General features: G+C 42.7%; 1 protein-coding gene across 1 annotated transcript in view; it reads left to right on the top strand.

Moving 5' to 3' along the window:
* The window catches only part of susd6 (sushi domain containing 6), a 30,412-nt gene extending 7,210 nt beyond the window's left edge, over nucleotides 1-23,202 (top strand). Inside the window, exons 2-7 of the mRNA XM_041063845.1 lie at nucleotides 155-340; nucleotides 17,452-17,646; nucleotides 18,163-18,357; nucleotides 18,485-18,623; nucleotides 19,290-19,777; nucleotides 20,759-23,202. Coding sequence (XP_040919779.1) covers nucleotides 196-340; nucleotides 17,452-17,646; nucleotides 18,163-18,357; nucleotides 18,485-18,623; nucleotides 19,290-19,777; nucleotides 20,759-20,784 — 1,188 coding nt within the window. The 5' untranslated portion in view covers nucleotides 155-195 and the 3' untranslated portion in view covers nucleotides 20,785-23,202. The remainder of the gene's footprint in view (nucleotides 1-154; nucleotides 341-17,451; nucleotides 17,647-18,162; nucleotides 18,358-18,484; nucleotides 18,624-19,289; nucleotides 19,778-20,758) is intronic.
* The last annotated feature ends 427 nt before the right edge of the window (nucleotides 23,203-23,629 follow it).

Here is a 23,629-nt window from a genome sequence, read left to right on the forward strand (position 1 = left end):
CTGTTTCTCTTCCCGTCTTTATAGCGCTCTCTCTATTCCCTCCTGTCTCTCTGTGTTGCTTTTGGTTACGTAATCCTCGCTGAATGTTGATAGTAATCCGTGCCCTTCCTCCCCCCTCCCTCTCTATCCCTTCCTCTCTATGTGACCTGGACAGGTTAAGCCGTAGAGGACTCTCGCTGGTTGCCGGAGGAAAAGATGTGCGATGGAATGGTAGCGTTTCAGACGAGAGCTCTGTCCTCCTCTTCTTCTTCCTCCACCTCCTCCTCCTCTTTAGCCCACAGGCTGGCTGCCTCCGCGCTTCTCCTCCTCTTCACCCTGCTCCCTCATGGTCACGCATCAGGTAAGACACAGACACACAAATACACTCTTTCTCTCTGTCTGTGCTCCCACATGATATACATCGACTAAACCGCCACCTTCGCCCGTCTCTTGTAAATTGATTGAGGTTATTTTTCCTTCGTCTTGCAGGTCAGTTAGATTAAACTGGTCTCCTTTACCCTTGGGTCGGTCAGGTTGCTCTGCCTCCCACCCACTCTGTGAATCCATTCACGGTCCTAATGAGTCACAACTGTTTTCCTCCACTATTGAGTGAAAGGGAGAGATGATGTTGTCTGTGGTCACATTGCTGTCATAAGGTTTTAATCAGCCATGACATTTAGCGTCCTCTGAGAGCTTTTAGCATGGCCAGCCAGCTTTGGTTATTACTCCACAACAGCCCTCGGATCAGGTTTTTATTTGAGCCGGAGCTCCTAGATTATTATCTTTGAATGTGAGGTGTCAGGTTTTAAAATTGAACTGATTGTTGTAAACAAGTGGAGGGACTTTGGTCCAGTTTAAGTAAACAGAGGTAATACAGGTATTTATTTAGAGCCTGAAGGAATACAATGTCGATGGCTTGTACTTGCCGAAGCCCTTCACTTGTGCCAGCTTTCCTTTCACTTCAGACCTCAAATACGCCCCCCCCCCCCCCCCCCCCCCCCCCCACACACACACACACACACACACACACACAAACACACACTACCTCCACACATGCACTACCCACACACACACTCACACACAGTCCCCACACATAGCCAGCTTGTGAAATGTGCCAGATGTCCTTGCCACAGAGAGCAGGCGGATTGTGTATGTATGAATAAGTAAATGTGTGTTTAAAGGGGGGGGGGGGGTGGTGGAGGGGGTCTGGAATGTTTTAAGGCGATAATTGATTTTCTTTCTTTAATGCCTTAAATAAATTAATGTGTGTATAAGTGTGAGAAACAACAGAAGGAGTAGAAAGAGTGAGAGAAGGGTGGATGGGCATGTTCTCCCAAGTGTATCGTCTGTCTCTTTCTCTGTCTGTCTCTCTCTCTGTCTTATGTAACACACATGATTCATGTTTAGCCCAGAGGGGCCGGTATCGTGCTCACGTTCTGCATCCAGCACGCTCACACACATACACTGCCTACCGATATCAAGGAAATGTGTCCTCAAATCCCCAGCCCACGTGCTCTCTGTACTGTACATGTGTGCATGTGTGCTCCACATGCTCTGGTTATTTGTGGGTGTCTTTGTGGGTGTACATAGAATAACATATAATCTTGTACCCAGAAATTCTGTGTCAGCGTATCAAAAGACCGTGTATTGACCACGTTTGTGACAGTTGGTGCATTACGTAGAGGCAAATGTGCACCCAAAACTTTCTTTCCAGTACCCATGATGCACCTACACCTTTAAGGTTGCCAGTCAATTGATGGAAAAGGACAAATAGTTCTCTAGACTCCACTGCTGGGACTGTTTTCAACTGTGAGATTTATGAACAATTTGGTCTAAATCTTATTAGACCTACTATCTCATTAGCTGCTCGACTGAGTCTGTTTGAACAACGCACCCAATCAAAATGACTAACTTTTTTATTTTTTGCATAGTTTGTTTTCATTTTGACACTGACATTATTTTTGTATTGTGATCAACCTAGTTTTCAAGAACACAACGGAAAATTCTAGTGAATGAACTGACGACAGTACAAAGGTTATTTTTAGGTGTCTTCATGCTGTGTGTTTTTAACATAATTACTTCCTTATAGATATAGCAGTCATGCATGTTGACTCACAGTTCAAGAGTTCTGGTACAAGCTAAACATTTTAATAACACCAGTGAATGGCTTTTGCAAAGGCTTCTATAGAGGTAAACTGTATTGAAATAGATCTTTTCCCTAACCTGCTAATGATGAGTGAGTATAGTATTTCATATCTCTGATGAGTTTTTAGGCATTTTCAATTCTGGCATTGTAGTACGAACTTCCGTTTTTAATCATACATCACAAACAACTTATACTGTGGAATGAAAGATTTAGAGCCTTACCTCTTTGACAACAGAAAATAGCTAGAGGATATTTTTAAACATTACCTACTGCTCCTATCCAATAGATTTTCTGTTGAGTCCTGATCACGCAAGAAAAGAGATGAAACTGTAATGACTTTCAGTGTGGTTGAAAACAAAGGATATTGCACAGGAAAAAACAGGATGTATGCTAACAGAAGAGGACACAACAGCAGTTACAATGCTAAAACAACCAAGACATGAATTGCGGCATTTACAGCTTGAAAGAATGCAATTAAATCTATAATTGTAGACATTACACCAAAGCGAGGCTCTCATTTTAAAGCTTTAAAAGTCATCATCTTATTAGTTCTCCTGTTCACCGGCCTCTCTCTCCTGCTCACCATACATAATTCACATAGGTAATCCCTTGACGTGTTCCAGGGATGGAGATTGCTCTGGAAATTTTCATGAATATGAAATTTCATCACTGCTGACAGGCTTATTCCAGAGTCATACAAATAGCAGTGAGGGGCATGAATAGAAATGGATACTAAAAAATACACTGTACAGCATTTGCATACTACAGTAAAATCTCCAAACACCAGGGACCAGAATCAAAATACAGCACAGAGCAGCATCAAACCTGTATTTCTGGTCTGTGGAGGTTTGTGTGTCGCTTTTAGTCTTTGTGTGGATTTTACTCTTTTAGGAAATCTGGCATTTCTGTGACGGGAAATTAGATAGAGAGACAGGACGATAGACCATAAAGATTGAGCTTTGCTCTCTCTGTGGAAAGGTCAGGACAACAATTTCTTGTACCTGTTAATGCACTCTGTTAGGACATAGTTACAAAAGCTTTCGGAAAACAGAGGTATTTTTAGAACCAATCACAGTCCAAGTCATGTCTTTTTTATCTGTCGTTCAGCTGTTCATTGTAAACAAGATTACCAGCAGGGTATCTGCTGAGTGAATGTAAATGGCTCCCTCAAATTTGTGTTTGTGATCACGGCGTATGATTACATTTGTGTTTATGATTCAGGACATTTTGCCCAAAGTAGCAACAATGCTAAACAAAACATCCTCTGCATTCAAGCAGAGTGCCAGTAAACACATACAGCTACGAAGCGGCACCTTGGGTTTTGTGTGTGGAAAGGATAAATGGCATCGGTCTGGAGGATTTTCAGGGCACAGTGCAAATATCACTTGTTTCATGTCTTTTCTGAGTCTGTCTGACATCCCACTAATGTTGGCTGCATAGAGCTCTGTTCCTAATATGAAGTCAATTCCTGACAGTGAGCCTTTGTTGTTTATTTCAGAGGAAGTGGGCCTAGACAGTGAGTCAGAACTGAAAGAGTGAAGATGGGAACTCAGAGTGCCAAAGGGTCTGTTCAGATGATCACATGGCGTGTTTTCAGCTTTAACAGTGTTATATGTCAGGAGGCAAAAAGACTCTGACCATCCTTGTGGGTCCAGTTAAACAGATAAACGATGCCTTCTAAAAACCCATTGTCCTCTGAAGTCGAGTTAAGGCTCTACATGAAAGTTCCAGTGAAGACCAGAAGTCTCCCACAAACAGGCCTGCTGTGTGCTCTGTGAGGTGGTGACGTTTATGTATGTTCATGTGTGAGAACGGGAAATAGCTTTCCCTGGGCCTGGAAGAAAAGTGGAGTCATAGGGTAAAGAAAAGAGCAGGGGGAAAGGGGAGGAGGGCAAGAAGGGAAGCAGAGAGCTGCCTTTCTAATTTCCTCTGAGATTTGTGTTTGTTTTTGACAATCGATTGCCCATTCTTGGCTTGAGTTGAATACATTCTTCTCAGCCTGAATTCCTATTGCACAGGCAGATCCTTTTGTTTTGTTCTTGAATCAGTGTGTAGGACCAACCCAAGGATATGAGGATGTTTTCTCGAGAGTTGACTTGTGCAATGAAAAAGACTCGACAACTCCCTTTTCTCTTTAATAACAGAGGAGACTCTAGTGGCTAGCATAGCGTCACTGCTCTGACCACAGAGGAAAATATCTGAATGAGCCATGCCCTCCTTTTGGCATCTTCAAACATCTGTAGTCTTTGAAACTTGTTGCTCTCTGTGGCCCAAAAAAATGGTGTGTGTGTGTACAAAAAAGCCACAGTGCGCAAGTCTGCCTGCACGCTGTCGGTTTCCAGGCCTCACAGAAAGTTTGCTAGATAGGCTGGGTTTACAAACAGTGCAGCCTGAGGGGGGGAAACAATGGGTCCTGTGCAATTAACTGTTAGAAAAATAGTCCCCTGAAGTCCTGTTAGCAAGGCGTTATGCAGGCATGCAGGAGTAAAGCAATACGTTGGATACTGACTCCTTTCTGAAACGTGAGAACAAAGAGGGCTTTTAGGGGAGGTGTTGGAAGCCACAGGCCAAACCACAGCAAGCTGCAGCTCCACTAGATCACCAGTCTGCAATTAGGACTGCTAACTCACTGTGTGTGTGTGTGTGTGTGTGTGTGTGTGTGTGTGTGTGTGTGTGTGTGTGTGTGTGTGTGTGTGTGTGTGTATTGAGCACAGCACAGCCACTTTTCTATGATTTCTCTGTTCTTCGTTTCTCTCTCTCTCTCTCTTTAAGGCTCCAGCCATTAGCCAGGTGAGACTGGAGCCCATTAGTGGCAGTCTGGTCGAATCCATCAGCCTCTCTCTTTCATTACCTGTGTGTTTATCACTTGAGCCATCACTCTCTGCTCTCACCCTGTGTCATTTAACAGCTCTCCCACCCAATCAAGCCCTAAAGGGAAACTTTAAACGCCTCGCAGGACAAAGAAATACCCCATAGAAACAGATACTGCAGTGTGGACAGGCGACGCAAGACCATTTCATTCACTCCAAACAGTTGACAGAACAGTTCCATTACTTTGTGAAGATCCCAGATGGCCAGGATTATTGTTAGCTTCACATTGCTCCCACCCGCCTGCTAACACTAAGCTTATCATGTGATATTCATTTTTTTAAATTCCCATTTGCTGTTTTTTCATTGACTTTTACTGATTTTGATGTTTTTTCCCCCCACGTTTTTTCTCCTGATACATATATTCGTGGTTGCAGTTTGTGTGTCCTATATTCTGAGTAAAACACTGTTATTTCTCCACTGTTGGCAGGTGTGCTATGTTAAAGGTTAATGAATGTCCAAGCAGGGAGTGCTGGCACTGGCAGCACCATTCACGGCAACGGTCAAATCTGATAACATACAGAATGAGCTAAAATACACGCAGGTGCATTCATAACCAAACGCTTAGTGGTTATTTTTCATGCTAATGCCATGAATGCAGTGTTGAACCTACGCAGTTATTATTCAAAAGACCATGTCACTTTGCGTTGTTCAAACCTTTATTTTTGGGCCTCCCCCCAGAACTTGAGGATTATTCTGAAGCTACATTAAGGCTGGAGAGAGGAGAGGCAGTTTGTAAATTGTTTTCTAGTGAAATGTGTGTGGTAGTCTGAAGCAGCAGGCAGTCATAATGATTTCCAAAGGGCCTCATCTGAGGGACCAGCCTGCTGAGTAGAGGACATCTCTGACTAATGAGCTGCTAAATATATCCCCCAGTCTCTCCTGTCTTCTGTTGCTTCTGTTCTTCTTTTCAGTCTTTTATTCATTCTTTTTCTTTAGTTTTTGTCTTTGCTTTCATTCTGCGTTATTGAGCATCTTTCTTTTTTTTTTTTGTTTGTGTTATTTGGATTTGCACTGTCAAGCTGTCTCCTCAGTATCTTGCCAAAGTACAAGTTCATGTTAATTTCTTTCTTTTTCAAATTAGGAAAAAAAAAATCTCTTCCCTGTCTCCCATTTTCTTCTTCTGTCTTCTGTCGTGTCTTCTTTCCCCTCCTCTCTCGCATCCTTGATGTGCGTTTTTCAGGCCCACTGAAACATTGTGGGCCGAGTCTTCGTCACACCGTTAGTCAACAACAGCATCATGTTCAAACATGTTCATCAGCTTACACATAAGGCACCGAGCATCCTACACACATGCTGAATTTGCCAATTGTTGAGACACCCACACCGTGCTAGACTGTGAGTAACCATGATCAGAACTGATGACAGTGGTACAGCATGAATGGTTCTCTGTACAACAGTATGGCAAGGTAAAAGGCTTTTACCCTTTTTCCATATTATGATTTCACTCTAAACTGATCTTCTGACAAAAGCTGCAGAAAAACATCCATATCTTGCCTTGTAGAGCTCAGTTATTTGCTAACATTGGTGACAAATGAAGCTGCACTTCCTGTAGTTGCCTCACAATAAAGCCTGCCAGTGGCTTGCCAGTGGAAGGCTTTTAAAGTGAAGCAGCAGCAGTGCGTGTTTGGCTTTCATTAGCAGTATCTTAAAACAGCAATTACAACTCCAGACCGCTAAAATTCCCCAGAAGCTACCAAATTACAGACAGCTGGATTTCACAAAAGTTTTAACTAGACTAGGTCAAACCCTAGTATATGGCTGGACCGTGTATGGTCAATGTGCGTTCCAGTCTACTGCTCTTCACGGCTAGAATCCTGATTTTGTAAATGTGACAAAATCACCATACACATAAGTTTAAGACAATGGTTGTGCTGTGATTCCAGCTGTATTTACATGAAAAAATTATTGCTCGGAGAGAAAGTTAGAAGGTCATGGATGCACAGAAAGGTGTGAGTGTGGAGGGGAAAGTACTGGCGACTCTGGTCTAGAAAAGCTGCTAAAAGGGTCTGAAATGTCAATAAGTCTAGCGACAAAGGCGCAGGTCTGAAAAATTGCCACTCAGCGCAGTTATCAGCTGCTGCAGTGCAGTACAGAGTGGAAATGCATATGTTCATGCCTTAACATGCCAGTGGTAATTGCACTGCATCACGCACAAGCCCTTAATCTATTGATTCGGCTTTTAGCTTTAGTCGAACTCTAGCTTTGTCAGTAGCTCTCATCAAAACTTTTTTTTTACTTGCTAAATAACTTATCCAGTGTGCAATTAGGGTATTCAAACGCAGTCAGTCTAAGCAGCAAAACAGACGAAGGAAATAAAGTAAACCACTTGATCTGACAGACGTGCTTATATTAGGCTGTGGGGAAGGGCTGGGCTATACATGTGCTATCCTGCCACGCTTGTGTGACTTGTTGTCATGGGTGGAGGTGGTGTGCAGCTGTTTCTCTTTAACTAACTGCAATTCTGCAGAAATGGCTCCTTCACCGCTGTCCTCTTTTTAGGCCATTTGTAGTTCAAGCAGACTGTCCTAATTAACATTCAGTATTTCTTGTCTACTTCTCATTATTTTGTGTTTTTCTTTTTGTTCTGTCTGGTCCCAAACTATCCAGTCCGTTAGATGGACGTTTGAGATGTGTAGTGGCCAGTTGGCTTAGCTCCACTCTAATGCCCTCTGTCCTTATTACATCATCTGTAAACAGCTCCCTGTAACAAACTGCGACTAGATGGTGAAGGTCTTTGTGTAGGCTTCTCTGGATTCCATTTGGATAATTGTGTCAGGATTTATGAGAAGCGCGCATGTCTCTGTATGTCTTATATATATTTATTTGCATATCTGCACAGGACACTAGATTTATAAATGAATATTTGAATTTATATTCAATTAAAAAAAAACATGGCTTGAGTTGAATTTGTCGACCTGAATTTTTGCTTTTTTTCTCAACTTTATTTTAAAAATCTCTTTCTGTATTACATTCTCTATATCCTTATGTATGTTTGAATTCGGTGTTATATAGCAGTGACTGACAAGAACTGACAGTTTGTCCAACTTGTCTTGACTTGGATTGCTAGGCTTTTACTTAAGGCTAATGGATAGTTGCCAGGCGCTTGATGTATTTCCTAGGGAATAGTTTCAATGTCCTTGACAAATGAAGCTGGAGCTGTGGCTGATCCGGGCTTTTCTGTTCTTTTCATTAGAACTGACGTAGTGATACCAGTGAGTGGGGATGTCCTGATCAAATCTGCAATGGTCTATACTGCATACTAAACACACTGTATGTTAGCATGTAAGAACCCACTGTTATGGACACACACGCGGGACACACACTAGCAACAAATGGCATACCACCTCTCTCAGAGCGGAGAAGGCTGCATGTGTTAAAAAGGCTACTGATGCTCGGTGCCATTTGTTCACTCTCTCTGTGACTTGCTTGAGCAGTTGCTCTATCAAAGTCCAGTTGGGGCTTCGTTAGGATGATGATGATGATGGACTCTGGGCTGTAACAGTGACTGCATTGTTCAGTCACTGGAGGTGTACTTCAAAATGTGGGACACAATCTCTGTCTCCCCCCCCGCCTTTTTTTGTATCTTTTTTTGTGCCGATAAAGGTTAGTTGGCCAGAAAAGAACAGCCAGCTGCAGACTAAGCTTTTGTCTTACTGCGGTTTTTTAAAAAAAATTCCGTACTGTTACAGCTCTCGACAGACTTACGCTGCCCTCACCAGTGGCTCTGGTACTACTAGCACATCAGCGTGCCAGCTCTGGTAAGCAGGGTTGGGATTATCTCTCTGACTTTCACCTTCAACAACTGTCCCAGGCTCAGCACTCATATCTCTGCTGGCTGGCAGGCTCAGGCTGCTGAAATATGATCAGCCCACAGTTACATTGACAGTTTTTTTGCGGGTGGGGTGGGGTTGTGTGTGTCTGAACACATGCACGTGTGTGTAGGAGGGGTCCCACACACTCTTTTGTTTTCCTCTGAAAGCTGAGAAGAAGGAATGTCTGCCTCCCAGCTGTCCTCTGGAGTGAGGGTGATAGAAGATAGAAGGGGGAGCTCACTGTTCGCCTCCGCTAACATCCTCCCATCTGTTACTCGAGGGCAGAAAGTGTGTGTATGTGTGTGTGTGTATGCTTGTATCTTAGGGGCTGAAGAGAGGGTCACACAATGGTGGTATTCCCCCCCCTGCCCTCACCCGCTTTGGCCTCTCATGCATATTTAACCCTTCAAATGCAAAGTTGTCTGTTGTGCTTTTCGGGGGCACGCTGCTTAAATCTGTCACTGTGCCCCATCCCTCAGTGAGCGGGGACAATGGGGTGTAATGGCAGCACACGTGGCTGGCTAAATGCATTGCAACAGCAGGGGAGGAATGGGTGGGGAGAGGGAGGATGTTTCTGTCTGTTTAGAGACTTCCTTCACCATGGGTGTATGCAGCATGCGTGTTTTGTTTCTGTGTTGCAGCTGCAGGAAGAGATGTGGAGAGTGGTCGGCTGAGTTTTCTGGGAACGCTCTTTTGGAATCCCACATCTATTCGACCTATGTTTTGTGGCAAATTTCCTGTTTACTGTGGAAATGACACTGTTGGCTTTGGCACCAATGTGCAGGACAGACATTGCCTGGCTTTTGTTGGAGCGTGTGGTGATGACATGGGTTCCCACTGCCCCGTCTGACACTCAGGCCTAGTCCAGACACACACAGGTTTTCCTCCTTTGTTCTTAAAAAAATCTCATCCACACAAGCACTGTTTTAAAAACAAACTGTCCACAAATAAAAGGCAAAGTCCTGCTGTCATGCACTGTCAAGAGTATGCCAAACAGGCGGGGATATAACCCTAACCATAAAGCCATGCTGGCCAATTAGATGCCTGGAAAAAAAAGTTATTCCATCTGTAGTGCATTCTGTTCCTCCATATAGTGGAGGAGTAACTGTACATCTATGTGTAAACATGTAAAAAGTCTGTTGGCTATGTTGGCTACGTCCACCATTGTACAAAATTACATGTAAACAAAGGAGATAGTGGAAAATCTGAAAACTCTGTTTTCCCTGTCCACAGGTCAACACTGAAAACAGAGTTTCTGAACATCTTCAACCTGGGAGTCAGTTTTCAGTGACCTAAAACACAGTTTAAGAGAAAGAAAAAGCTGTGTTTAAAAAAAAGATACCCCTGTGTGTGTGTGGACTAGGCCTCAGATTCATACCCTGTGCCCCTAACCATTCACACAACAGAGATAGGTTGTCAGTGAGTAACACAAACCTGGTGTTTACAAAGGCGCCTTGGGACATTTGCAACCTACACTTGCATAGTGAATAAACTGTCTGCTTGTATCTGTGTGTACTCAGGCTTTTGTACAAACATGCCGGCACCTTCTTCACACTGCATCCCTCAGCGTCATACTTCCCACTCCTCCTCCTCCTCTTATATTCTTCCTCAGATGGGTCCCTCCGTCTTCCCTCAGAGGCCCTGGAGATGGAACAACAGCGCTTTTTGGAAAAATGGGTTTCATGCTTTGAGGTTTTAGCTTTGTTCTGCAGTCTTTTTGCCCTACAGTAATACAAGTCCACCTTTTATAATCTGTTTTTTCACATTTTTCTTTCCCATAACCTTTCCACCTTGTTGAACAAAACATGCTTTAGTTCTCCTACTGTCCTTCTCGCTGAGTCAGTGCCCTACTGTTATGAGTGGACAGAATATGAAAGCAGATATTTGTGTGTGTGTGTGTGTGTGTGTGTGTGTGTGTGTCAGTGTTACTGCATGACGACTTCCCAGTCGCTCTCAGTACAACATGACCCTGCAAGTATCACTCACTCAGACATTGAGAGTCCAGTGTTACGGCCCTGTGTCACTCACCCAGGTCAGTGTACTGAGCTGTGTCACCTCATACTGTGTGAAGCGACTCTCTCTGAAAACTCATCTGGGATGTTTGTGTATGTGTAAAAGAACAAAAGTGAGTGCAGGAAACTTACTCTTTACACATACATCATATGTCACATCACATTTTGCAGTTGCATTTTGACTGGCCTAATGATTTCAAGTTTAGAGGCTACATTACCAAATAATGTGTAATGTACTTTAACTGTCTGGAATTGAAGACAGATTGACATATCTGAAGTTTACTGAACTTAACTCACTGTTTGTGTTTCGTAAATTATGAAGAAATGCCCTTTTATGCCCATATGACACATACGTCTCTAACAAAGGAAGATGGTTTAGCTGTTACCTTTCAGGCGTGGTGAATTGTTTTGTCCACATAGTAACAGAACTCAGAACTGACGTCAGCTGGGGAACATATCACTTACTCTTTCGCCATCTTCCGGTGTTTCCTGTGCTCAACTACCCTGTCAGCTGTTTAATGAAGGCCAAAAATCCCAAAACATAATCTCAAGAAGAAAATAAGACGCCCTCTGTCTCGGTGTCTTTTGAGTGAACACTATCCCACCAAAAGCAGAAATGAATGGGGAGCCCTCTTTCCCCCGCCTTTCCAGCACTATCCCACCATGGGCTGTGCTGCACTGCACTGCACTCTAACAACAACAGCTTGGTTAAAACGCCCATAGATTAGCTTTAGAGACTGGGGAGTGTGGCAAAAAAAACAAAAACACTCTCGTCCCAAAAATGACAGCAGCATCATCAAAAACAACAACAACAACAACAACAGAGGGACTTGGAGAGCAGCCAACAAAGGAACAAAAACATATTCACCAGGCCAAAGAGAGCATCATCATCCCCTCAGTCTTTAGCTTAATCCATCACACAGCCCCCCCCCCCCCCCCCCATGGCATATATTCACGCACACAAATTCCCCTGCTTCCCGACACACTTGAACACGCGCGCACACACACAGGGTGGAAAACACACAACCTCTTTTATGGCCTATTGTTCTATGGAGCAACCAAACAGCTGGCTGCAGAAGTCATCAGTATCTGATCTGCTTGAGAGCACTCCCAGCTTGTAATAGAGGATAATTAGAAATTTAATTTGCCTGGGCAAAGAGGGCTAAAACCCTAGTCTTCTCCCCACCAGGGTTTTCCTCAATCCACCCCCCTCCTCCCTGTTCTTAGCGGGCGAGTGCCATTGGTAACAGATGGGGTAAGGGAGATATTCACAGCCAGGCAGACACTTCAGAATAAGGCAGGGGATTTTAACGCCCCCCGTGGCCTGAGGCTCCTCCAGCACAGCCCTAAGGTGCTGGATGTTGGGATTAGCAATCAGCCACATGGACGCTCCCATCCTGGCCCTGTATTCCCACTACACAGCACAAGTCTTTCTCCAATCTTTTAGCAATTAAACTCTTTGATCAGCTTACAGTTGTGTGCCCAGGAGATTTCTAATAGTTTATCCTTTTTATATGCCCACTTTATTTAACACAATATGGCAAATGCCAAAGCTTAAGTACTGTTAGAGTCTTCAGTGCGCATTGAAAGCAAACAAGGGATAATCTCTGACTTTAAACACAAATGTACTGGAGATTTCTGTAATTTCTGAATTAATGTAAGAGTGTTGTTGTCACCCAGTATTTTCACTAGCTTTCACAAGGCACTTGTGACTATGTTTTAGTCATTATTGTTTTCAACATTTCTCAAAAACCCTTTCTCTTGAGCAAACTATTAACACCAGTGGGAGAACAGATTGTGTTTAGCCGTGACTCATTCCTTTCCTCATAAGCACAAAACATGGTGTGCTGAAATCCACTCTGGCATTGCTTAGTGCTTTAATCAGTTTTTTGTTCCGTGTGTGTATGTGTGTGTGTGTGTTTTCAAAGCCAATATTCAATTTATGCTGAGAGGGTGAATGAAAAGAGAGACACAGTAAGGTTATATATCTTTACCGCTCCACCATCTCTGGGTACTGAACCAGGCGTTCATTCTTTCCTTTAACAGAGTCTCTCCGTTTGTGCTAGCCCAACCCACAGTGTGGTATGTACTGTAGCAGCCTGCTGCCTCCTCTTCCCATTGTTGTTGTACAGAGCCTTTCCCTAACACGCAGAACTACTGGTCAGCCTGCCAAGACATGTCTCTTTTTGGCTTGTAATTGCTCTGAGCCACAGCGCAACATGATGCTGACGTTTTTCTGTGCTCTCTTCGCCTCTCTCTCTCTCTCTCTCTCTTTCTCCCCTCCCCCTTTCTTTCCTTCTGCCGGTTTATTGGATGGTGAGCAAATTTTCCCATCAGTATGTTTTTTTTCTTCCTGTTTCTCAGTTACTCTCTTCACTATTTTCTAACTGACCTGACAAAGTGTTTTTGTGTTTTGCTTTTTTTTTTTAAAGCCAAGCTCAATTATTTGAAGTTGAATATATTTATACATTTGTCTCACATTCTTGTTCTAAGGTAGGCGTTGACTTTTTTTGACAAGAATGATCCTGTGGCACAGTGAGTTGAAGTCAAATTTCTTCACTGCTCTAAGTTTTACAGCCACTCTGATATTTCTTTATTTTACCATATTTTAAGCTGACATGGGTTTTAGTTGTTCTGTTCTCAGGGGATGTAGAGTGCAAGTGTAAAATGGGTGTTTTTGTGATCGTTTCTCTCTACCAGGGTTCCCAGTTAGTACACAGTGAAAACACCTTAAAAGAGATGCAACTTGTCTAAAAATATTGGTAAAAATCATGTTGGTATGTTGTGTTCTTCCACTTCCTGTAATAATGTACTTGGCTTTGTGTGTTACAAGGCAGGTAAAGGCTTGTAGCAGAATTTTATAATACCATCTAACCAACCAGTCAGTGTAAATGCTTGTGGTAAGTGCAGCATGTGCAAATGAAATTTTGGAGAGAAATCTGGAAAGACTCTGTTGGGCTTCTGAAACGACCACAAGTTTCAAAATGGAGATTTTAGTGGCTTCATGGTTGATTTAGACTGACCTGACTTCAGTGACCCCTGTGACCTAATACCTCTGTAAGAATTAACCCTCAACTGGATGAAGCCTGACACTGTAACTATTTCTCCGTGCTTTATCAACAAAGCCTGTGATAATACGGGGAGGCTCTTTGTGGATTTAACAACGTAAGCAATAGAGGATTTGCTTAAAGCTAAAAGAATAACTAGCTTGTCCTGTTCTGTATTTAAAAATCTTATATTTGATGAGGACATTGTCAGTCTTTGCCAGATCGTGCTCTGTGTTCTTCCTACTGAAGCTCTCTTCAGTGTCTTCCCTCCTCATTATTTTTATGAAGTGGTACATTCACACACAGTATACAGTCTGATCTAATCACTGTAGACTTGTGAATTTTCAGGTACTGACAGCATCCAGTGTTTTAAACACATGGTATGCAGCATGATTACAGAGTTTTTCATCAGTCTTCATGTAAAAAAAAGCATAAGTCGATGTATTTAAATGTGCTTGCACATCCCTTAATCTCTGAAACAATCCTTCAGTAAAGAAAGCAGTTCAAAAGCTAAAGATGATGAATACCATTAACACTCATCAGTCTTCTATAGTTCTGTTGACTGGCTTACAGCGCTCCACAAAAGATCATAACAGTAGCTGATGGCTAAAGCCTTTTGTCCTAAACTGCACCCTAAGGCCTTTTTGTCCCCTGCTGCCTCCCAGCCTGGGGTCATCAATTCATCACCTTTACCACCTCCATTAGCACCATCGCCTCCTCAGAGGGCCTTTAGTCGCCCTGGGGCAGCTCAGCGAACAACTGCTCAGGTCATGGTGTCAAATGGCATCGTTAAATGTGGGTGTGCAGATAGTGTTTCTGTGTGTGACATCAAGAATATGGATGTGTGTGAGGAAGAAACATTAATACTGTACCAACTGCGTACATTTTGCATCCTGTTAAACAAATGTTCAGGTGGTGTTTTAGACATTAAACCATACTGTTTGCAGATAGTGCTGTCGACATTTGGGAGATATTAGAAAAAAAAATTATTACGAAAAAAATGCATAACATTTATGAATGCCTTAGATTTGTTCTTTTTTTTCAGTGACCAATATACATACTATTCTATTCTATTCATACTGAGAAGGACATTTTACAGTGGAAAGTCTGACTTTGTCATGGTGACACTGTTTGTATATGCAAATCACCTGAAGCCTAGGTTGGTATTTCCTCACTGCAGTTCCTTGTTACTTATGAGCCAACGTATGTTTCTCCTCCTCTCTGCAATGGCCTAATATTGGCTGATTCAGATACCTCCAATTTTAATTTTAATCAAATTAGTGGGTACACTAATGTGAGCAGGACATTCAACATTATTATTTAGGAAAATTTTTCACATCAGTAATGAAAGTAATAGTTAGTTGTATCCCTATAGGAAAGTATTTTGTTATTGGGAAACAGAATTTCAGATTGTAAGCCAGCGCCAATATCTACAGCAGGTTCACATCTATAGCTTTATAGTATATCTATAATAAGCAGGTGGTAACTCCAGGTTTTGTTCCATTGAGCGATTCTTGAGCACACACACCAAATCTGTCCTCAGCTGAATTCAGTAACACACCCTTTGTTATTACATGACTTAGTCCTGGGAGTCTTTGTTTGTGGGTGTTGACTGTTTCTGTGTGTGTGTGCGTGAGTGTGTGTGTGAATAGGCCCTCGCACATTTGAGTGTTTGCATTTAATCTTGCGCTGCCAGCTTAGAGCGGCGTTTGTCCCCGGAGATTAGAGGATGTTAGAGGCACTGCTGTGGAAATAGTCTCTCTTTCAATCTGTAAACACACACAGAGGCAAGACAAAGTGGCTGTTTGCAATGTTGGTGTGTTTGTTTATGTCAAGCAAGTGATAAGGCACCGCAATAGACCGTTGCTAATATGATTTTATAAATACTCAGACCAAGGATTAAATAATGAGCCATATGGTCATTAGTGTTGATGGTATTATTAATGTTCTTTATTGTGGGGGCGTAGTAAATGTACTTAGGTTTGTGCCTTGTTACCGACAAAAATCACGGTACATCATATAATTCCACTTAATAAATCAAACAGATAAGATGCTCAGATAAAACACTGAGAATCTCTCACTGAATGTGACAGATTAAATTTATGTATGGTAGCCCAAAGGGGTTTTAAGTGTTTAGAGTTTGTACTGAAAAATGTTCCACTGAAGCCAAATTCTTGCATAACCTCTTCACAAATAAGCCTGATCAGTACTGATTACACTGGCTTGTCAGTATCTGTGACTTCCACAGAACTTTGGTCAGTACTTACTTAACAGTAATACCGTAAGTAAGTTCAGCCTCCTGCTGTCGTGCCTCAGTTTACACAGGTGTTGCCATGCTATGTCAGATTGAGGATTTAGATTCTCTGTTCTTGCCAGGTTGCAACTCCAAATGTGATTATGTGTGTGTGTCTCAGCACGTGTGTGGACAGTGTTTGGAGCCGTGGGAGTGCAGCGCAAATTCGGATAATTTACTCCCTCGCTGCGATGAAACACACCCTCACACACGAGAAGCTGGCGTGACACTGCAACATCATAGATGGAGCATGGGAAGGTGGATCAAAGCACAATTAGCCGTAGGTCTCCTGCCTCATCCTGTCTTTATTGGCTGGCTTAGAGCTTCAAGTCTGTCATTAGAGCCAAGTAAACGAGCCTTGCACAAGATCCTGTCTCACCGCCTGAGAGATGGGCCAATGCTGGCGTTGGATGAACGCAGTTTAATGAGCAGGAGATAATCAAGAGAAATTAGATCTATATGAAGCTCCTTGTGACATTTTAATCCACTGTAGGCACTTGAGATATTCTCTATAAGGCACGGCATGGCTGTCTCCACCTAACTTGTCATGTTGATACAGTGCTTCTCCCTTGCCTGTATAAAATGCAGCCTAGTTTCAAGTAACAATACCTCTGAGCTTTAATTATCAGCTCATCCTGTCAACTTGACAGTTTTCCTGTGAAAAGTTGTTTGACCCGGTGGCAGCTGCCTGCCGAGGAGACCGGCAGACAGTTTGTGTCAGCATAATGACAGAACGGCACAATATTCCAGCAGACCCACATTAACGTAACACTGAATTTTTTTAGTGAGACTGGAAAACTATTAGCAGAGTTCTGCGTTAGACTTCGATGGAACCAGCCATAATAAACACACTATTATAGATCATAAATACTGGGTTTATTTGACACAACATTGGTGCGTGTTTCTTCAGAGAACCAGGCCACATTTGAGACAAATTGCCCTGGTTTCCCCAGCAGGCCTTTAATACATGGAACTCCCTGCATGAATTGAAAATTAAGATGTTATATATCCTGTCTAGAGGCAGTTTCAACTCCACTAAGGTTACTTACATGCCTTATAATTACCTTGTTACCTTACATTATTAAAATATGGTTCAGAATCCCAATTTGGCTGCTGGCCTGGAGCTGGTAGTTTCCAACATAAGCAGTAAATGATCACGAGTCCAGAGGAAGAAGCTTCAGATCTTACTTTAGTCCTGTTCAAAAAGCAAAAACCTGAGGGGCTTTTATCATTTAGGCCTTTAAAGCAGGAAACTAATTCTCATTCTCTTCACCTGTATCTGTGTCTTTAGGTTGTGCGCGACCCCCCGGCGTGCAGCACGGAGACCTGCTGAACCAGACCGAAGCTAACCGGGGATCTTTTCCCCCGGGCACCCTGCTGACCTATGGCTGTGAGCCTGGGTACACCGCGGATGGATCCACCACCATCATTTGTACCAGTTCTGGAGCCTGGTCCCATCAACCGCCACGCTGCATCAGAAGCAACGGTGAGCAACATTCACAAACACATACACACGACAATCATGAGCAGAGAAGCAACATAACATAACTGAGCGTTCCCCAAAACTTCTTTTACTTTTCGTTTTTAGTATGATTTCAAGCGATGTGTGGTATTTTTTGCAGATTTATAAATGGTCATTTGTGGCTTGCAAGCCAAATTTGTCTGTGTGGAAATCCCTTATTATAACTGGTCAAGTGTATGAGATGCTGAACTTCATGACTTTTTTTTTTCTCACTTCCTAAAATGTCAGCTTTATGGACTTTTGGTGACTGCATCGAAACTGAAATATCACATCATTTCAATAGCACATAGTATCACAACACAAACAGTAAGGTTGTCCTTGAGAACCAGCAGGGGACACTGGGAAATTTCAGCCAAATCTGAGCATTTGTTAAGCCACAGGAATCAAACCCAGGCCACAGGTAGAAATTATGGCCAAACACATTTTCTGTACACAGCACCAGCCATGATTGTTAAAAATCTCTGTTCTTCCTCTTCCCAGTGTGTTCACCCCCCACTGAACCAGAGAACGGAGGCTACCGCTGTCACCCGTCTCCCTGCCACCTCCTCACCCAGAGGACTGTCATAGAGTACTTCTGTGACGAGGGCTACGCTCTGAAGGGGGACTACAAGTTCCTCACCTGCCAAAACGGCGAGTGGGATGGTCCCATGCAGATTAGCTGCCGACTAACGCAAGGTATTTCAGCTCAGTGTGTATTATGTCTTTGTTTGTAATTACACACAATCTCGTGCAGGAAATGTAGAATCAGAATCAGTGAACCACATTCTCACTTCCTCTGTCTCTCTCTTCTTGTGTCCCTCAGACAAAGAGCCTAGCTCTCCTCTGGGTATACCGGCTCTGTCTATTGTGGCTTCCACAGCTAGTTCTGTGGCACTTATCCTGCTTTTAGTGGTGTTGTTTGTTCTTGTACAGCCAAAACTCAAGTCCTTCCATCACAGCAGGTAAGATACGCACACATTGCTATATTCTCTCCCCAAATATAAGCCCAATACTTAACTTCACCAATCCAGACTGCATTAATATTGTCAAATTAATTGATAATAACCGGTGACAACAGTGCTGAACTCATGAAAAGCCTTTGTTTTGTTTTCTCGTGAAGAGAACCGCCCTTTTTGTAATTGGTGCTGTAAAACTACCTCCCTCTATGTTACAAAACCACACAGATGATGTTGCTCGTCATTCTTTCCCCGGGCACACCTACTCAGAAGTTTTGGTTGAAACCAGTGACGTAAAGTTGTCTACATACGACGGCAACCAGTTTTACAGCCCAGCATTTTTTTAATACCTGAGAAATGAAAGTAAAATTACGGAAAACAAAGTTAATCCCGTCACAGTCACTAACCTTTTCGTCTGTGGCTCTGTGATAAAAAGGCCAGAACGATTTGATCTAATGCTCATTGTCACTCTTGTTGATTGTGTAGTGGCCCTGAGGGCTTAGCTCAGCCTGCTATAAAGGGATCGTACAGTCAACACTAATCACCTCCACTCAGCTCTGCAGCAGCACGCAACGCAGATGACTGCATCCTGCCTTTCAACCTGAGCCTGCTGTCATGATCCACCTTGTCTTTCTGTCTACCTCACACCGTATCTGTCCCTCTGTCCATCAGGAGAGAGCAAGGAGTCTCAGGACAGGCCAGTTCTATCATGGTGGAGGGTGTCCAGGTGACACTTCCTTCCTATGAAGAAGCTGTATATGGAAGCGGTGGACCCTGCAGCACTTCTGGTCCTCCTCCTTCTCCACCACCTCCGCCGGCTCCCCCAGAGTCTCGAGTCCCCATCGTGCTCTCTGAGGGGCTTCCTCAGGGGGCCGCCAGAGGCCAAGGCCACAGCAGAACCCGCCACCATAGAGACTTAGACTTCTGCCTCCCATCCACCTCCTCTTCATCATCCTACTCCTCCCGCCGTCATGCAGAGACGGTGCTGGTTCATCAGGCCCCCTCTTCCTCCTCCTCCTCCTCCTCCTCCTCTTCATCATCATGGGCTAGAGAGCACCCTGGGGGTGCATGCGCTGGTCCCCTACCTCTCCGTAGAGACTCTGAGAGCAGCGACCAGAACAGTCTGCTTTCTGTCACCTCTACGGATGAATTTTCTGATGGTAAGAGAGAACAGTCTGTATTGTTACACATAAATACATACACATACTTGATAGTGACAAATCACTTTTGATTTGATTTTTGATTGTTCTTTACATAAACCATACACCATTTTTGGTAGAAATCCCTTAACTTTGTTATTTCACAGAATCACAACCAAGAGATTTACTGAGCCAGAACAGTTAACAGCTGAAAAATGAACAAAATAATGGCAAATAATATCATTGTTATACTATTTTTAAATTATTTCAAACACATCTTCAGTATTTCTGCACATCATTGTTATGTTGGATAGCTCTCCCACAAATATGCAATGAGCAAATATCAACTAGTTTATGAGTCCAGCTCAAATAACAAGACACACAAAGTCAGACTTTTTCCTCGGTTGCCAAGGACTAGTGAAGACAAAAAAAACGCCTGTCAAGAGTAATTTTTATTGGCCAACAAAATCAATAATTTTTAATAGAAATGTCACCCCATTTTCAGTGTTATTTATTGTATAGACTGTGCTGTGCTGCTCCAGACATTCAGTAAGGATACGAGCAGTTTTAATTAAAAACTTGCTCTCTCTTTATTCGATAAAGTTTCTAATTAACCCTAAACTACCTCACCAAATTCAAATAATTGAACAATTGTCAAGAGTAAACATTTAAACTTCCTGTGCATCCAGTGGTAAAACAGTGGGAAATGTTTTTTTTTTTTTTTTCCCCTGAGAATTACATTACAAATGTGGAGCCTGTCTAATACAGATCTGTGGCTTTTTGTTTTTGGCACTTTTGACAAAATTTGAGAACAGACAAAACCACCGACTGCAAATGACTAAAACATTTCAAATTAATTCATGTTGAAATGTTTCTGGAGAAGGAATGGCTTGCTGTTTGAGATGTATAAATACCGTGACTGTGTGGTGGGTAGAGCGCTGCACCAAACATAACTCTGTAGCCTCTTCTCCATTCTAATATGTCTGCTCTGTTTCCCTGCAGATATTCCCCTGCTGAAGGAAGCATGAAGCCTGCCAGCCTGCCATCAGCATCAGCAGCAGAGCCACTCTTTCTCTATCTCTCACTGCTGACCAGGACTGACTGTGGCTGTCAACCAACTTCCCCCGGCTCCCCACAGCAGACAGCAGAGAAAAGACTAGAACTTTGCCCATTCCCCTCTTCTACCATTGCTACCCATGCAGAGCAAAGCCAACAGCCAGTACTCCACTGCACCGTAAGCGGTGATGGAGCACCACTGGACCCAGCTACTGGATCAAACTAAAGACACGTCAGACAAAGAGAGTGGTGCCAGCTCAGCATAAATCCTGTAGATCCTATGTATATGAGTAAAACATGCATACCGAGTCAAGGTTGTGTACTATAGGCTATGTATTACCATACACTTGCCTCCTCCCAGGTGTAGTTCTCTATATTAACGTTGCTCGCAATCGAGACACGTCGGCTCTGTCTGGGATTACTGCGGATAAAAAGAAAAAAAATACATAAATAAAAATAACTTGTGATGTTCGCTCCTGGCGCTATGGCGCTCAGAATCAGAATCGTCTTCCCGCTGTACTTGAAAAGTTGTGACGGGCTGGGTTTTTGTGTGGCCCTCTTTGTGAATGCTGCATGTTGTTTTTAGTTATTGCTGTCACAGCACAGTGGCCCACTCTGAACGAAGCATGAAGCCTCCTCTGTCTCTCTCTCTCTCACTCTCTCTCTAGCTGTCTAGCTATCTGTGTATCCGGTTGGCGTCTAGCATATGGATTAGTGGGATTGCAAACCACTTCACAAGAGCTAAAAGCAGAGTGCAGCATTTTACGAAGCACCATATCACAACTATAAAAATACCTGCTCCTATCTTTTCTGTTGCCAGCTGCACCCAGTATCTGGAAGGTGCTGCTTCTGTCGCATGAGTGGGATTAATTGGTGTTTTGGTTCCAGGACTGCGCTAAACATCTTACTTGTGTAAGGAGAGGGGGACATAGTGTCACATTTTGTCTGAAAGCTGAGTAGAGGGTTGTCTTTGAGCGTGGTGACCGGGCACATGACAAAAAATTTAAGGTTGTTTGTGTTTTATTTTCTTCCCACTGTATTTATTGTTTGGTGTGTGGCTCAGTTTGCTCTGAGTTGTCAAATCTGAGTGTGTGTGCGTGCGTGCGTGCGTGTGCGAGCATCTTTGTGTGTCAGCTAGGCAGGAGAGGACATGTCCTCATATGGTAGGCCTCGATACAGCCATTTCCTGATTTGCCTCTCTTCAGATCAGAGGCTGGCTTCACAATGTCCTTGTCTGTCACCATAGGAAAATATCCCTCCCAGCATTGAATAAGTCACATGAACAAACCAGCGTCACTTCAGGCAACAAGTCCACTACACAATGTGTGTATTATTCATGCACTCTCAAGCTAGAATATTTATCATTTTCTGCTGAATGGCTGGAAGTCTCCTGAGAGGAACTGGCTCTCGCCCACCTTCACACTGAACTGAATACTCTCCACTTTTGTGCATTATCGACACAACTGCAACTGGTTGCAGTGAAATAATAAAGTTTTGTTATATAGCACCCCACCCCCGCCGCATACACTCTCTCACCCCTCTAATGCCAAGCGCAAATTTAAGAGAGAATCATGTTATTTTGTTAGAAGTCATCCTCTGTTTTCATTGCCACTTGAAAAGCTTTGGTGGTTGAGCTGGTCACCTTGGAAACAGCATGACTCAGATGGATGCTGAGAGTCACTTTTCAAGCTTAACTGCTTAGAAAAAAAAAAAAAAAAAAAACATGACTTGCCTGAATTTCTGTTCTCAGTTTTATTTGGCATTTGTGGCTGTCTGTCATTGTCAACGGCTACATTATTAATGCAAACAGAATGTTGCCTTAGACCTGTATATTTTCTTTTTTTTTTTTTTTTTTTTTTGATGTATAATCTTAAGCCTCCACGTTGGTTGCTTTACAATACTGCAACGTGTTCTGTTTTCCCAATGGCCTTACTCTGTTCTTTTCTATTCTATGCATAAAACTGTCTTTGTGTATTTATCAGTGAGTTTACTTTTGTTGTGGACACGACTAAACGAATGTCCATCCTTCTCTGTCCTCCCCTAGCTTTTCCAGCTACTGTGAAGATGATGATGAACCTATAAGCACCTATATTTCACTATTCCTTTGCTTCTCTTTTGCTACAAAGCATTAAAATACTATGGGATTGAAAAGAAAAAAAAACTGAAATTAACTTTGCGTTCAGAAGCACTGTTGTACGGTGTTGCTTCCCTGAAAATAACAGGTTAAAAAAAGTACACATCATGATTCTTAGTTTCAACGCTTTGAGCTTTGGTTTTTCCTCTGTACAATGGCAGTGGGTGTGAAGATAGTAATTTAATATTTGTACAAAGTTTAATTTAATTTTACAGTGTGTATATAACTTTCTAATTAAAGCTTTCTTTTGAATGTGGAAGATGATGTGTCATTTATTAACGCCGATGTCAAAATGTTTTTATAAAGTACATATTTTCAGGCTGAAAGGTTTACATCAAACACTGAAGACATTTCCAGTATCTATTAACCATGACAATGTGTATCCACTTGTATTAGTCAGAGGAATGTGATCCATTTTCCTTTGGATTAGATCCTGGAAGATCTGAACCATGGAAATCCTGCTCCTGTTCAACATCAGCTTGAATAAGTACACTAGCCTACATCCTGGAACTGTGTAACCAGTAATCAAAATAATATTTTCAAACACCTACTTCTAGTGTGACTAAGATGTATGGTAATTCATTAGTCACATTACACTAACTCTTCGTGCTCTTACCTGTCATGAGATCACTATAAAACCCTACAATAAAAGACTCCATCAGTTCAAAATAAAGTCAATAATT

This window comes from Toxotes jaculatrix, chromosome 19, assembly GCF_017976425.1.
Source record: "Toxotes jaculatrix isolate fToxJac2 chromosome 19, fToxJac2.pri, whole genome shotgun sequence".
NCBI lineage: Eukaryota > Metazoa > Chordata > Actinopteri > Toxotidae > Toxotes > Toxotes jaculatrix.